The following is a 15,365-nucleotide window of genomic DNA, read 5'->3' on the forward strand; positions in this document are numbered from 1 at the left end:
ACTTGTTGAAGCAAAATGGAATTGTACAGAAACACAGATGGACTTACATCTAGGAACATTTATTTTCTAGTAATTAAATACATACTGTAAGTGCAAATAGTTAAAGAGTCCAGGGTCTTGAAGAACTACAGAGTATAGTTAAACATAGTACAAAGTTGGACGGTTATTCAAACAAGCCAAATATCACCAGATACTCCTTGTCGTCATAGTAGTACAACAGTACCTAAAACAATGTGTATTTTTGCTTATGAATATACAAAATCAAACTTTACAGTTACCACATCTATAAGACGCTTATTGTTGAGTTATTTTGTGCTTGGCAACATCAAATGGAAATATGTTGACATTTAGCTTTTCTGTTGGCATCAGAGTGCATGGACATAAGCTGCTCTGGGCCTAACATTCCCGTCTGTGGTAAGCACTTCAAAGCAAAAATATAGCATGAAAAACTGCACAAAAGATCAATTTTATCCAAGGCTTGACTTCATGCACGTCATAATAAGCAACACAAATGTTATCTTTTTATCCTCAAGTTGTGTGTATAAACAGATGTAGTTGTGATTGTGTGTTAGTGTGGAACTGCTATTGACAGGTGAAGTCCAGTGGATTAACACAGAGATGACTTTTCTCTGATGCAGCACTACTCCTCCTTCCTCTTGGCCCCAGGAATCTTTGCTTGGATTCTAAACACAAATTGATCACATTTAAAATGTGAGGGGTTAACTACCTTTGGACTTTAAACAAAAGACATATTTGCACTGAGTGCGTTTTACATAAAGTATTATAAATTATATTATAACTCACTTTCCCACCACACCATTGACCTGTGTCCGTATCAATCCAACATACTGATCAATCTGCGCCTGCGGTAAGAGCATAACAAAATAAATAAAACGGCCAAATCAGACTTGGGCTGTGAGCATTGTGGTCTGGGGCTGGCCACCTACCTGATGTTTCTCATAGACCACAGGCATGGTGAACATGGAAACCACTCCTAGAGACACAAATTAAGGTCAATTAACTATTTTAAAAGGCCATAAAAAAAAAAGAAAAGTAAGTAAGAGCTCACCGAGGATGAGAAGTGTGAGGCCATTGAAGAGAGCGCCCACATAAGTGAGAAGCCACATCAGAACAGCAAACTGAAACACACATGCATGGTTTTAAACTGTGATTCAAGGCCTCTGATGATAACACTGAATGAGACCCACCTTCAGTGAGTCGACCAGGTCTTGCACAAGGAACAAGCGGCGCAGCTCCTTCATACAGGTGTTGGTGTACAGCAGAATTTTGTCTGCATATTTACTGATCTGGTCCTGGGACAGAGTCATCTCGATCTCCAGGTAGGCTCTGGTGTGACAAAGAAGTTGTGAGGTCAAAATATGGCTTATGTCACAAATCATAGTCTTTACAGATGGTAGCAAGAGATGTGGTATAAACGGGTTTCCAAGCAATGAAAAAATATAGCAACATTACTGTAGCAATTAACAATAAAAAAAACCCCCAAAAAAAACACCCAATCTCTGAATGGTCAAAATTCCTTAAAATGGCACATATAAGCAGGAAGCTGAAACTCGTGAAAAACAAGTACTATTTTTTGCCCACTTTTTTGTTTTTAGAAATATCATCACAATAAGGATTTGAAAAAATATATATACATTTATTACATAGATTTTGTACAAATTTGTGCTTATTGAATAAAACTGCAGTTGAATTCTTGAGCACTCACTTGAAAGGATGTCCCTCGTCAGTCTTCTGCACAGCCTGGAGCACTGACTTGTAGATCCTGAAGCTGATGGTGGCGGAGAGGGCGGCCAAGGCCAAGTACGCTGCCACACTGACCACGCTGAACTGTGTGAGGGAGAAGAGCAGCAGGAGCACGCTGCTGAACACCGCACCAGACTGTTTCACGTTCCTCCAGTAAAGCAGGTCCATCGCTGCGGGAGACACAAGACAGGACCAGACTGAGTACTCTAAACACTCCACACTGGGATCAAAGAAACAACCATCTTCAGTAAATTCAATATTGGGAGTCTAATCATACACAGGAAAATAAAACAATACAATAACAGACTTTGTTGAAACAAGGACTGCAAATTGTTGATGGTAGATACTTCTGCTTCTCATACTGGCTGAAAATATATAAAAGTAACAATAATGTATGTTAAACATAAACTCAAAATAGGATGGCTTTGACTTGCACTTCCAATACATGGGTTTGAGAATGATATAAAAAATAACTAGAAAAGCACTCAGAGAGCGCAGACCTCCGCCAAGGACTACCCCCATTTTTATATAAATTGCGATAAAATCAGTCTTCTGTTTCAGATCCGGATCAGCCTTTGGAATATGAAAGAGGATCCCATTGTCCATCCCTGAGTCAAATTTCATGGGGTTTGGTCAATAATTAACCGAGATATTGAGAAACAAAATTTTTGGCCCCATTTACCACAATGTTAACTAAAATTTCACCCCCAAAATGAAATCAGTTCTTCCTTTTCACATTTCCAACAAATCCTGAAAATTTCATCAAAATCAGTCCATAACTTTTTGAGTTATGTTGCTAACAGACAAACAAACAAACAAACAGACAAACGCCGGCAAAAACATAACCTCCTTGGCGGAGGAAATAATAATAATAGGACCATTGATTAACAACAAACAAAAAGTCTAATGTCACATATAACAGGAATCTCATGAAAAGGGCTTAGGTCAATCTAGTGTCAACTTCCCTGTTAATCTAAAAGGTTTAGAGCCCCAAGTTTGAACACAGTGCTATCCACTTGTTAAGAACTCAGTGGAACACCTGCCCTGTTCACACACACACACACACCCACACACACACACACACCCACACACACACACACCCACACACACACACACACACACACCCGCACACACGCACGCACACACACACACACACACACACACACACACACACACACACACACACACACACACACACACACACACACACAGGTACACATCCAAGATGCTGCCTCTGGGGCCTCTGATGACCGGCCAGCGCTGGAGATTGAGAGCACAAATAGAACACTATCAGCACTTTGATAACAGCTTGGAGTGACCTGCACAAACAGGGGGTGGGGTGACTGGGTATCAGAGGTGTCCCTACAGTCACTGAAATGTGAGCCACGCTGTCAATATAGCACATGCCCCAGTCTGCTGCTATCACCCTCCCTGCTTCTAATTGAACGCTCTAAATCAGGATGAGACACGTCACTAGACTGACTCTTCCAACATCTTGTGTATTATAAATGTCAGTTCTAAATCATGAGGTGCAGCAGGAGTTAACATGCACTTCTCTCTCTCTTTGTCTTCCAGCTCTCCTGGGTTTTCTCCTCTGTGGGCTGCCTGCTGGTCGGACAGCTCTAATTTTAGCTTTAGAGCTGTGAGCAGCATAGTGATGACGGCCATCTTTACTCTGAGCCAGAGGAATCTAGTGGAAGTCATTGTGGCTAAAAGAGTGGCTGTCTAATGTAGTAAGAGAGAAAGGTCTTGGCTAGTTCAGTTCTATGTACTGTAACTTGGACAGCTCGTACACTAGATCTGCTCTCACAGGTAACACACCGGCACAGCACACCTGAGTTCTGAGGGCTCACACAAAAGCCTCACGCCACATGATGACAATGACAGACTGAAGGAAGTACTGACCTGTGGCTCCCATGGCAAACAGAGAGAGGCAGCTGCTTTATCCACAGACAAAAGGAGAGCAGTGGAAGGACTGGCTGAAAAGAGGGGTGGAGCTACACACCCAGCAGCCAATCACAGCAACGTTTTGAGATAAGGGAGGGCCAGTAGGCGGGGTTACCAGAGAAGCACATTTTGTCACAAACACTACAGCAGCTGAGGTGACGCCCATCTCGACTGTGTCCTCAGAGAACACATCCTCAGTCTTCCCAGTTTTAGGATGAGCAGAGGAACCTGCCTGATGCAGTAACCATAGTTACTCCTCTCGCCCAGAGCAGAAGAGTTAGGGACACATTTATCTGAATGCCATTCCTCTCATTGACCACATGAAAACTAATCAGAACAAGCCTTACAGTTTCATCCTTTCAATTGTGATCCATGCCATTGTTATATTACCGTAACTGAGGCCATTTATAATTTGAAATAAGTGGTTTTATTCGGGTACTGACAAAGGTGGGTCAGTGTACTACACACCCTCACGTACCTCTCCCTAAACCTGAGCAGTGAGTTTCTAAAGGCAACAGGGTAACAGGACCAACATAGCCATCACATTCCCTTTAAAACTGCAGTATTTGAGTATTTATTAGTGTAAACATATCCAGAGCATGTACAGACAGGGAGTAAGTTTGACCACTTGCATTGTCAACATTTTATCCATAAGATTAATGTTAAAAGCTGCACATATTGCAAGTCTGAATGTTTTAACAAACCCTGCCTCTGCTAGGCTTCGGGTTAGGGGTTAGACACAATAATAATTTTGACGGGTAATATAATACTACAGAAAACTACTTGCCATTGACACAATAACCTAAAAGCAGGATAATCCCAGTAAACTGGCTCTAAATTAACCACACCTTCAAAAAACATGATCTGCAATACATAAAACAGAATGACAATCTTAAGCAGTCATTGATTATCTGTAATAAGTTATTTATACATTGAACTACAAAAAATAGTAATAAATACTTCCTCACTAATGTAAATAAAATAAACTGATTCCTAAACATTTAAAAATATGGCTCAGTCTCACATTTATGAATGATAATAGATAATAGATGTGCTAATTATTGCGACACCTCATCTTGGCATGAAATAAATTATAAAGTGATCCTGGTTTTACAGAAGATTAAGAGTAAGCAGCAGTGCAGTGAAACTGTTAAATCTGGATTGTATTGAAATTACATGGTGCTGCAGGGCCTGTATATAGACTGGACCTAAAATAAGTGTGAGTGAAGCGTGAGTATTAATATATGTAGTGTGCCTCTCTAAAGATGATGTATGGCATGACGAGGCTTCCTGTATTTTTATCTCTGTGATTCTAAGGATGATGTGGCTCACTGCAGCTCTTTGCTCGAGGACAATGACTAAACAGAAAAATGATCAGGTGCAAGGTGACGCTGCATCAGGCCAAACAAAGGCCTGTGACTCAGCGGTTCATCCTGGCCTTTCCATACAGTAAAGAAGAGTCACCGCTTTCTCCATAAGGTTCACAAGCACATCGCTGGGCTGTTTGAGCCCACACCACACTATTACACAGACAGACATAATGTGCAACTGAGAGACGCCATCTTCTTTCAGCTCTTTTTCTAGGGCCAGTGTGTTGCAAAGCCCCGGATGAAGGCTGCTTGGTGCCATGGCAGCAGTACAGAGGCTGATGTAATGAGGATGGGTGTGCCCTGGTTACCATGGAGACGGTCTGTCAGGACGGTCCTGATGCTGCAGCCGCCTCCTCAGACAAAAACAGACTGAACCCCTTGTATACTATAGCTAACGAAAGGCTAGCCACACCTTAGATCACAACAGCTACAGATACGCCTCAGACATTTTCACCAAACACCTTCCTCATGATCTAAAACATAGTGAGATATATAGGCCTAAAGATCCCATAATAAACCGAGCAGCCCCCACACAGAGCCTGAGCACAAACACATGAACAGAGATGTAAAAGGCGTACCCTGGCCCTTCCAGCCACTCCAGGAGCCATCCTTCTTGCTGCTGTCTGCGGTGGCCTGCATGCTGCTATCTCCGTCCGCTGGCTCTGTTCTTCTGTCTTTGTCGTGGTTCTCTCCCTGTTCAGCACCAGCGCTCACTCATCTCAGAGAGGCATGAATGGCGGAAAGAGACGCAGACGCAGGCACGGAGCGAGCAAGAGGGAGGAGAGAGGCTTGGCTCAGATACAGGCTCACTGCTGCTGTGAGGCTGCGCTGATGCTGCTCAGTCCACAGCAAGTGATGGGGGAGGGTGCTCCGACTGCTAACGCCACAATGCTGCTGCAGAGAGCCGCCACGCAATGATTAAGAACCGGGGGAGCCAGAGGGTGGGCACAGACACTCCCAGGATCAACACACATATGTTTGGGATACAAGCAACACATTTGAATATGTGTTCGGGGAGGGATGGACTGGTAATGCACTGCCCTCTGTGTAAATGTAAAAGGGATTTCCAACCAACCATAGTGGTCTTGAAATATTCTGATGTCACCGTTGAATCATATAGAATGTTTTTTTTGTTTTTTTTTTCATTCCAGAGGTAGACAGACATAAGCCAATGTTATTAAGCACAAATCTGGCACGTCTCCAGCTCTTCCTTATTCTGTCTCGCCATAGAGCACTGTAAATAGCTGTTTCCACTCCAACTCACACATCATTTGAGAGTGCTTTTGACTGAATAATTCATCAACAAGAAACACAGCAGTCCCATGGCGTGTGTTAAAATGCATTTAAGGTTATCCAAATCCAATATCACCCACTGAACATTGATGACATCAGATACCCCACATGGCCATGAACGATGACCACACCTCACACCGTCTGTTCAAAGCGGCTCTATCGGGCCAGTACTCAGCATGGTCACCCTAGCATGCCATCCTTACTGTCACTATGGAAACGGACGAGAAGGCGAACACACACGGCTTTCAAATTCTCCTGCGTGCTGCCTATATCCAGTGAGTAACGAGTCTTGTGTGGTGTGCCCTCTACTGGCGTGCAGAGAAACACAAGTGACCTGCTTTTGCGTTTTTCCAGAACCTTCTGCAGAGAGGGAATATGGGTTATTGCGAGAAGAGGGAGGGTGGGGGTCAATCCAATCCAAGCGTATAATCTGAGTCATCATCATCACGTCTGTTTGTAAATAAATACATAACTCCATATACTAAACAAAAGCAGCTTAGTCAACATTATTTCCTGAAGCTAATATAAATCTAGACAGGCATACACCCTCAGACAAAGAAAGAGCATTCTGAAATAGAGGGGAAATAGCATTGGGCATGTCAAGATCATTTTTGCACTTTTCCCTTGAATTCTGCTTAGTCAACTGTACACCAGCAGGGGGCAGCACACCTTCTGAAAGTAAAAGATGCTCAGCAACAAGACTGTAAATGTTCTCAAGAGAGGCATCTTCGCAGTTTAAAAAAAATTAAGGATTTAAGTTTGGTCAGATTTAAGTGGCTGTGGGTCATGCAAACTCAAAATCTGATTATTAAAAACTATGTGGTATTAACTGCTAACACAACATATTTAAACCACCATGTTGCCTTTTAATTATTTTGAAAATGCTATATTCGCCGTGTTGTTTCTCTTTTTTGAAGCTCTGAGTAAAGATCACTCTCCCTTCAGAGCACAATCACAACCATAGTCTTTTTTATACAGTCTATGATACAATGATACAATCATTGTGCATCCCGGGGTTGGTGAAGTTGTAGTGTATTGTTTTGTATCATGCTTTTATAGGCCTATATTTATGGATAACGGCCGAAGCATGAGTGATGTGGGCTTTGGATCTGACCATAAGGAAGATTCGAATATGACCGGGGTGAGATCGCTAGATTACTCAAACATTCATGCATCTAAATCCTCTTCAGGCATGTTGAGGAAATGTTATAACATCGAAGAAAGCTCAATAAAATCAATTTCGCGTAACAGATTTTTGGAGTTTTGAGACTATCCTTTTAAGACTTTCATATTATGATATCTCTGATTGCCCACAGCTGATCTTGTGGTTTGCATTGTAGGCTATTTAAATATTCTTAACGATCCAGAAATCAGATAATAATCAGATTTTAGTGTGCATGTAAACAAAGCCAGTGAAGTACAAATCTTGTAAAAAGTATGTGTTTGTAAAATGTATTGAATAAGCTTATGCTCTTTTTTGTAAAGATTTCAGTAGGAAGTTAAAGAATTCTTATTCATGGCAAAAAAATTGAAAACTGGATATGGTGAATTAAAACTGAGGTTTGAAATATGACCATCTATAACCACAACATATACAACAACAGCCCAAAATACGACTCACTTCAGCCACTTCAAGGGGTTAGAGTTAACTCAACTCCAGCCCTATTTCACAACAAAAGCATCTCAAAAGCTGAACTTATTTACCTTTCTGTTTGCTGAATCCTTGGAAGAAGACAGCGATGTTGGTCTTCTGCACCTCTCCCTTTTGTGTTTCAGCTGCTGGAGCTTTGTCAGCGGCCCTCACCTCGGGGGTTACGGCAGCCGTGGGTGGTTTCACTTTGGGACGCTCCTCCTCAGTTTTCACCTGCACGTTAGGCTTCTCTGCGCTCACAGACAGGACTGGCCCCGACTCTGCGACAGCTCGAGGGGGTGTGGTGGTGGTGGGGACCAGGGGAGATTGGGGGATGTGTTTGGGACCTCCAAAACCCTGCTCTCTTTTGGGGCTCTCCTCAGACGCAGACTCGATGAAGAGGTCGCTGTCCAGCTCCGCCTCCCTCTCCTCTCTCAGGATGCTGTAGGTGGGGGGCGCAGTGTGGGTACCCCCGAGGCCCAGTGCTCCTTTGGGGGGCGTTGGGGCATGGTCAGAGGGGTGGCTGGGGGTGCTCCTGGGTGCCTGGCTGAATGGGTTTGTGCTTTTTTTGTTGGTCTCCTCTGACACCAACTCGATCTCGGAGTCTCCGCTCTCTGCACTGCTGCCATCGTGTGACACCACTGCTGGTTTCACTGGGAACTCTTTATCTAAGTAGACAAAATTTAACACCATTTAGTTGCATTATTTGTTTAAATGTGTATGTGTTTTACAAGGAAGTTATTCATTTCTAACCTATCAGGAATAAATGCATATTTAATTTGATGTTAGGTCTCTTTGCAAGGCCGTTGCCTCCATCTAACCATATGCTCCACTTATGTTATGTGCTTAAATACGTATGTTTTCCTACACGTGCAAACATCTTCATCGTCATCTTTCTAAACAAAGGGATGACACTGTCAACAAAAAGAATAATTTTCAAAAATTACTTTCAGAACTTAAGAAGGATGAGATGCAAAAACATGTTTGTCCAGTTGACAAAATTTTATTTTTCTTTTGCTATGGATCCTAATTGGACAACTGAGAGATTACAACAACAACAAAAAAACACGTCAATATTACAATATGCTCTTATGTTAGTTTGATCATAAGAAAAACTGTTCAAGAATGATCAAACCTTGCCCTATTGATGTAATAGTCTTCAGTATCCATACTTCAAACAGGTAAATAGAGTCAATAGTAGTTTTAGAATTGATGATGACAATCCTGATTCTCACCTCAGCATCCTTCTACAAATATATTTACTATCCTGTCTCTGACTATAACCAGACCATCTTAATCTGGAAACATCTGTCTTCAGCTCTAAAACTGTTCTTAATCCTCATACTCATCCCTCCCCCTTAGTGGTATATAAAATTGCTGGGTTTATCTCTACTGATATGACAAAATAAATGCTCTGGTTCAGTTGGGGGTTAGAGGGGACGGTGTGTGATTGCAATGGTAAAATGGTTTATTTTAGTGCAGTGTACTTACGTGTTGGTGATGCATTAGGAGTAGATGCGGGGCTGTCGTCCTCCGGCTCTGACAGGGTGACCGTGGGGACCCCCTTCACCCCCACACTGAGGATGTTCTCACTGTCAGCAGTGCTTGTTGGGACAGGACGCTGTTGGGGCTCCAATTTGGCCTGGGCCGGTTTAGATTCTGTCAGGGTAATCTTCACGGGACTGGCCTGTGGTGTGCCCCCCAGGTTCCTGTACGAGCGGTAGTCGGACATCTCCTCATCCGATGGCTCCTCCACGTAAGGGAAGGAGTGTGAGCCTAAAGCAGGACCCAGGTTTTCCTCTTCATCCTCCTCCTCCTCTTCCTCCTCACCTCTCCCTGGGCTCTTGTCCATGTAGCCTCCCAGCGCATCACGTCCAGGAGAGTCCAGGAGACCATGCTTTACGCTACGTTCCTCTCCGTGACTGATGTCCATGTAGTTGTACGATTTGGACATGTCATCTAGCAGATCCTTCTTTGTACTGAAGCTGTAGTCCGTGGAGGAGGTCTTGGTGGTCTCAGTCACATAGGAGGAGTCATAGCTGGACGTGTAACTCTGAGTGGACATCAGGGAGGTGTACACATCTCCATCATCATCAGTCAAATCCTTCTTGAAAAATCCGGACATCATATCATCTGTAAAAAAAAGAACAAAAATACAATATAAACATACTATAAATGTAGCATAATATTGTCAGTACTTTTCACAGCCTTATCAGTACTCATTGTGGACATATAATGCTAGTTGGCCATGTGACAGGAAATTGTCTTCCTGATACCCTAAGTAGTCTACTCCCTTAACTCTTGCCTGTGTGCATTTCTCTCCCTGGAGGCAAAGGGCACTGAGGCAGCAGTAACATGTTCTTTACTCACACTATTCAGTCTGCTCTGAATGTATGGTTACTGTAGGGTCCACCACTGTCTACTAGTCTGTAAGGAAAATTACAACAAGGTAAAGGGTAATATGATAAAATATGACCCAGTTCTCAGCTAAAATTTCCAAAAGAACGTGTGGTTTCACAGTAACAACCTGTGCTACATTCTTCTTACTGAATTAAAATAAATACATAAATTAATAACTGGAATTGCCTTTCAGCTGTCGATAACATTGTTGTTGTTATTAGCCACTTGGGTTGTCAAAAGTATGGAAAATCAGATCATATTTGACACTAAAACTAGTATTGAAAACTAGATTCTTATTTAAGCAAGTATTGATACTAAAAACGTCACATTCATAGGACAGAAATGAACTGAATAGCTTTCTTGAGCTGTATCAGAACAAGTATAACACCACATATATTAGTATACACCCATGAACCACTATGGAAAATATCTAGATGATGAGGGATTTCATAAGACCACATGGTAAAATAAAAGAAAGTAATATTATTTCACACTCTATTCACATTCTATTGTGTATTTTCTTTCATTATCATTAAGGCATCGGAACTGGTATTGAGCATTGAGTCCATTTCTTTGTACCCTTTTAGTATCATGACAACACTCTTAGCCACTGAGACAAAGGATGGTCTAGAATGGGAACAGTCAGGTAAGAGCAGTGACTGACAGAGCAGAGATGATGTGACCTGGATGTTGTGTTTACTGCCCTGTCCCTGTCTGTGCGGGGCAGTGCTGCTGTGTGAGCGGGCTATAAATAGTGTGAGTCCAGCTGCTGGGCTGGATGTGGGCCTGAAGAGAGAGAGGGACAGAGCCTCACCACTGTGCTCCTTGTGCTCCTCCTGCCTCATGCTCCGCTCACATTAACAATATATCAGACTGCAGAACAATAGCAGGAGCACACACCCAGAGTTACACATGGTTTAGGCTGGAAGTCTCAAACGCCACACACAGATTACTGCTAAAGAAGGTACTCCTTATTGGGTTTTATTATGTGTCATTTGTCATGTTTTGACTGTGGCACGGATCTGGTAATTGTCCCCAGTGCAAGAAGACACTTTCTGACAAGAACTATTCAGCTATTCAAAACAATTATAAATATATATTCTCTTTACAAAATTAATGATGGGCTATTTAATGATTGCCTATTTAATGGTGTTTTAGCATGTTTTTATTGTTAATGCACAAGTTTGTCAGTTGTAATTATGCAAATTAAACTGTATTTTTACATTTTAAGGACCCCAGGATGAGCAGCAACCATTTGGTGAAGGCTAATTAGGATCCAAATAAAGAAAAAGAAAGTTTTAAATTTACATACATTTAGCCTATGTAAATGCTAAAAGCCTTTGTAAATTATTATTTTGATAAATAAATGTATGTTATTGGAATCCCTCTGTGTTGGTTCAGTATGACCAGGGAATAACTTGTCGGTAACAACTAGAGCCTTAACACTGTACACTTTTAAGGAATAAAATCACATTCAAACCACAAGGCCATACCACCTTGTCAAAGTCCAACCTATTATAATATCAGGTGCCACAGCTGCCACATAAGAAACATATTCGAAGCAGAGGGCCACAGCCCAGTGGTCAGTACAGTTGATCATTCAGATGGATACAGTTTTGACAGAGCTGCCAAACCTTTATATGGCTCAAAACATTAATTTTAGGTCTGTATATCAGTGCACTGTTATGTTATTGAGTTTACAGTGGAAGAATTCATTGTTTTTTCTGTAAAAATTACTGCCTATGATAAAGCCACTTCATTAGCAGAATTGGTCTGATTGGCCACATTAAAGTGTGGTTGTGAATGCGAATCTGGGACAATAGATGGTAATTAAACCATTGCCACATTCCAGTTTAAATCATGTAGCCTGTGTCGTGAATGTTCAATAACATGTACTATCCCCACCACATAAACATATTTGGTATGAATTACTATTATCATCATAATTCATCAAAGCAGTTTGGCAATGTTCTTTGATCACATCCACACACATTTGCATAATATAAACAGATACAGTATTTCTTCTATTGGTACAGCAGTGCTGGGTGAGTCTGTCACAGCCGGGTCATGTTACAAGGCTTCTCTTTCACTGACCATGACCTTGTAAAACGAGTCTAGACAATCAATGATAAAATAAAATCATCTTATATTTGATTCTTTCACAGTAACTTATTCTAACTTAAAGTAGAGGCCTCACAGTCCCGGATACTGTGCACATACTGAATTTTGAATGACTCTGTTATGGCCATTAATGTTTCATGTCTACAGCGTTCTGTTAGGGTGTGTTTATAAAGAACGAAAGAGGAGGGACAGGTCTGGATCAAGAACGCAGATGAATGGTATGACATTACTGTTACTCTGTGTATCATGGATGGGACACTGTGCGTCAGCTTAAGGGAGGAAGCTCCCTGCAGATTAGAAGTAATGACAATTAAGGCCATTAATTCACAAAAACTTTCAGTAAATAGTTTAAGAGCATTTTTAGCTCTTTGCCATTAACCAAGACAATGTGTCGTCAATACAGGAACAGTGCAGAGAAGCATGACACTAAGCATTGATCCAGAACTAATGGAAAAACTGTTTACTTTTACTTTTTTTAACAGAACAAATGTTGCAATCCCTATACTAGTTCATTACATCACTGCCACTTATCTGCTAAAAGTAGTGCTGTGTAATATTGGTGGTACTTTTCTTAGCTGGACAGTTGAATGAAGGAAGTGGGTGGATACAGACCAAGTGTCGGCAGCCTGTCCACTTTATTTCAAAGCTGTCAATCTAAAGTGAACTGGGCTGCATGGCGTTTCACTTTCCCGGAAGAGACAGAAGAGAGGACACAAAATTACTGGCATTTGAGGATATGATCGCTACGCTATCCCTCCTGAGTCCCTGACATATGAGGTCAACACAAATGGATTTATTGATATGATAAAAGCATTGTGTCCTTTAATGGCGCTAGTGTCTACTTTTGTGTGTTCCGTGTTCTGTGTAAGTTAGAAACTGAAAACTGTAGTCACCTCAGACAAAATAAGATATGGTGGCTATATTTGCAGTTTGGGGCTATATCATCTTGACCTTGGCCTTTGGGGATTAGGGATTAAGTATATGTAACAACAGATTCCCTAGCAAACAGCAGTCCTACTTCAATACAGTTAGCCCCCAGAGATCTCTCAATGCACTGTGGAGTCAGAGTAGCTATAGTGTGTTAAGTGCTTTTGTTTCTGAGATATAGAAAGAAGCCTGGGTGGATATCTCTGTATCTCTGTCTCATGCTGATCCCAGGAAAACAAAGCCCCCTCAGACACTACTCCAACCCCTGCCTTACTGGGATGTCCTCTGTTGTAAACAGAGGTACAAATGAACATCAACATGAGATGTTTCTGTTTGTGTACTGTATGAAAATGTTTAGTTACTCTGTACATGTTTATGTTCATATCAACAACAGCACGTACCAAATGATTTCTCCCAGGAAATGCAAAAAAGTTTATCAGTGGTCGAGGAGACATGACAAGCAATGATCACTTTAACTTATTCAGCTTACCTCAAAAGCATATATCAGCTATACACATATTAGTGATTAGTTAGTATTCATGGAGACGAGGTGGATGCTTCATTATCAGAGTAAGGGATAGGCCTACATCCTTACAATGGAGGAGAGAGAGTGGACACTACAGACAGGTCAAGCGGAAAATGCACAGTGCCTGTGTGACTTATTGTGCACGGTTCCCACAAGAGCAGAAATGACAGGCTGTATATGGCCTACAACAGGACTTTTCCTTTGTTAAACACAATTTCAAATATATCAGGTAACTAAAGTACAGATACTTGACAACAATGTCAAACTACACTAAAAAGTTGACTTCTGCTGCATGTTTCTAAGCCAATGGGCTGAAGCCAAAGGCCTTGTGTAGGGAACAAAAGCTAAAATGTTTGCTGTGGTTACATTTTTAATAAAAGGTTTGAGTTGAAGACATGCTTAATAGTGGAGGGCAGCATTTTAAAGAACAGTACACATCCAAGTTACATAAAAAGCAAACCTGGTTGAGTCAGACATTTGAGTGATCCGATCTCAACTCATATAAAATACTGACTAACCTTTCATTTGAAGGTACATAATATTGCATTTCTAACTAGCAGTTAGAAGTTCTACAGAGAATAAAATAGATTCCAGGTTTCAGATTAACTGCGTAGACTGACTCAGGACTCAAACGATACCCTTGGCTTGTTCGCGCATCTTTTCTAGCATACCCTGTTAGTCCATGGCACAAACAAACTAGGTTGCACATTATGCTATCGCACAGTTAGCGTTAAGTGATTAGCTCCTGCTCGTTTACCTGTAGATGCAGTTTCCATAGCAACGACAGGCCTTTTCCCCTCGTCCGGAGAAGATCGAAATGGTTGGTCCAGGTCTCCTGTCTTCACGTTGCCTTTAGGTTTAAACTCATCATGTAGACCGTCAAACCGGCTCTGAGCGTTCCCGGACAGGCCGTTCTCCCCAAAGTCATCCCCAAACCACCTCCCTTCAGGTCCTATCTCCTCACTGGGCTGAGCAGACATGCTTATTGCTGTGGTGTATACGGACAGAGGTTATGATGGCTGAGTTCTCAGTTAAATCGAATTTGGTGAGGATCCGGGATGTGCACAGACTGTGCGGGTGCTGGCGTCTGTTAGCTGAGGCGAAGTGGCGACACTACGGACGAGGCGGTCGATGAGAAGCCAGAAGAGTGAGGCTTGATTGTTTTAGTTCTGTGATCCAGCGCTGACGTCATGGTGCCCGTGTGGTTTGAGTTAATGGTTCTGGAGCGATTTATGGGCCACGGTCATATACAAAGAGCACAATGAGAAAAATCTTGGACACAGGTGATCATGAGAAATGGATGGATTACATTGAGTCTGCAGACAGTTGTAGTTAGGAAAAAGTAAATTGGCCGTGATAATAATCAGCAATACGTTTGTCAAATGTA

General features: G+C 41.9%; 1 protein-coding gene across 3 annotated transcripts; it reads right to left on the reverse strand.

Annotated features, from left to right (window-relative positions):
* Positions 1 to 40: 40 nt before the first annotated feature.
* Positions 41 to 15,094, reverse strand: rtn1a (reticulon 1a). 3 transcript variants are annotated; one of them, XM_020919367.2, is made up of 9 exons: positions 14,736 to 15,094; positions 9,496 to 10,137; positions 8,079 to 8,672; positions 1,727 to 1,934; positions 1,209 to 1,347; positions 1,070 to 1,139; positions 948 to 994; positions 805 to 863; positions 41 to 683 (listed from the first exon to the last, which is right to left on the reverse strand). In XM_020919367.2, the coding sequence occupies exons 1-9, from the start codon at positions 14,956 to 14,958 to the stop codon at positions 641 to 643; spliced, it is 2,025 nt and encodes a 674-aa protein (XP_020775026.1). In that variant the 5' UTR covers positions 14,959 to 15,094; the 3' UTR covers positions 41 to 640. The 3 variants fall into 3 exon arrangements, with proteins under 3 accessions (XP_020775026.1, XP_055017408.1, XP_055017412.1); XM_055161433.1 differs by lacking the exons at positions 8,079 to 8,672; positions 9,496 to 10,137; positions 14,736 to 15,094 and adding an exon at positions 3,670 to 3,740; XM_055161437.1 differs by lacking the exons at positions 8,079 to 8,672; positions 9,496 to 10,137; positions 14,736 to 15,094 and adding an exon at positions 3,599 to 3,660.
* Between the last annotated feature and the right edge of the window lie 271 nt (positions 15,095 to 15,365).

This window comes from Boleophthalmus pectinirostris, unplaced genomic scaffold (genome assembly GCF_026225935.1).
Source record: "Boleophthalmus pectinirostris isolate CB_2022bp ecotype Guang Dong unplaced genomic scaffold, ASM2622593v1 HiC_scaffold_10, whole genome shotgun sequence".
Taxonomy (NCBI): domain Eukaryota; kingdom Metazoa; phylum Chordata; class Actinopteri; order Gobiiformes; family Gobiidae; genus Boleophthalmus; species Boleophthalmus pectinirostris.

Excerpts from the sequence above, each read along its gene's own strand:
- rtn1a (XM_020919367.2), bottom strand. The coding sequence starts at position 14,958 with ATGTCTGCTCAGCCCAGTGAGGAGATAGGACCTGAAGGGAGGTGGTTT. Across the intron at positions 10,138-14,735 it reads TATGGAAACTGCATCTACAG|ATGATATGATGTCCGGATTT; the intron begins GTAAACGAGCAG and ends TTTTTTTTACAG. Across the intron at positions 684-804 it reads GTCAATGGTGTGGTGGGAAA|AATCCAAGCAAAGATTCCTG; the intron begins GTGAGTTATAAT and ends ATTTGTGTTTAG.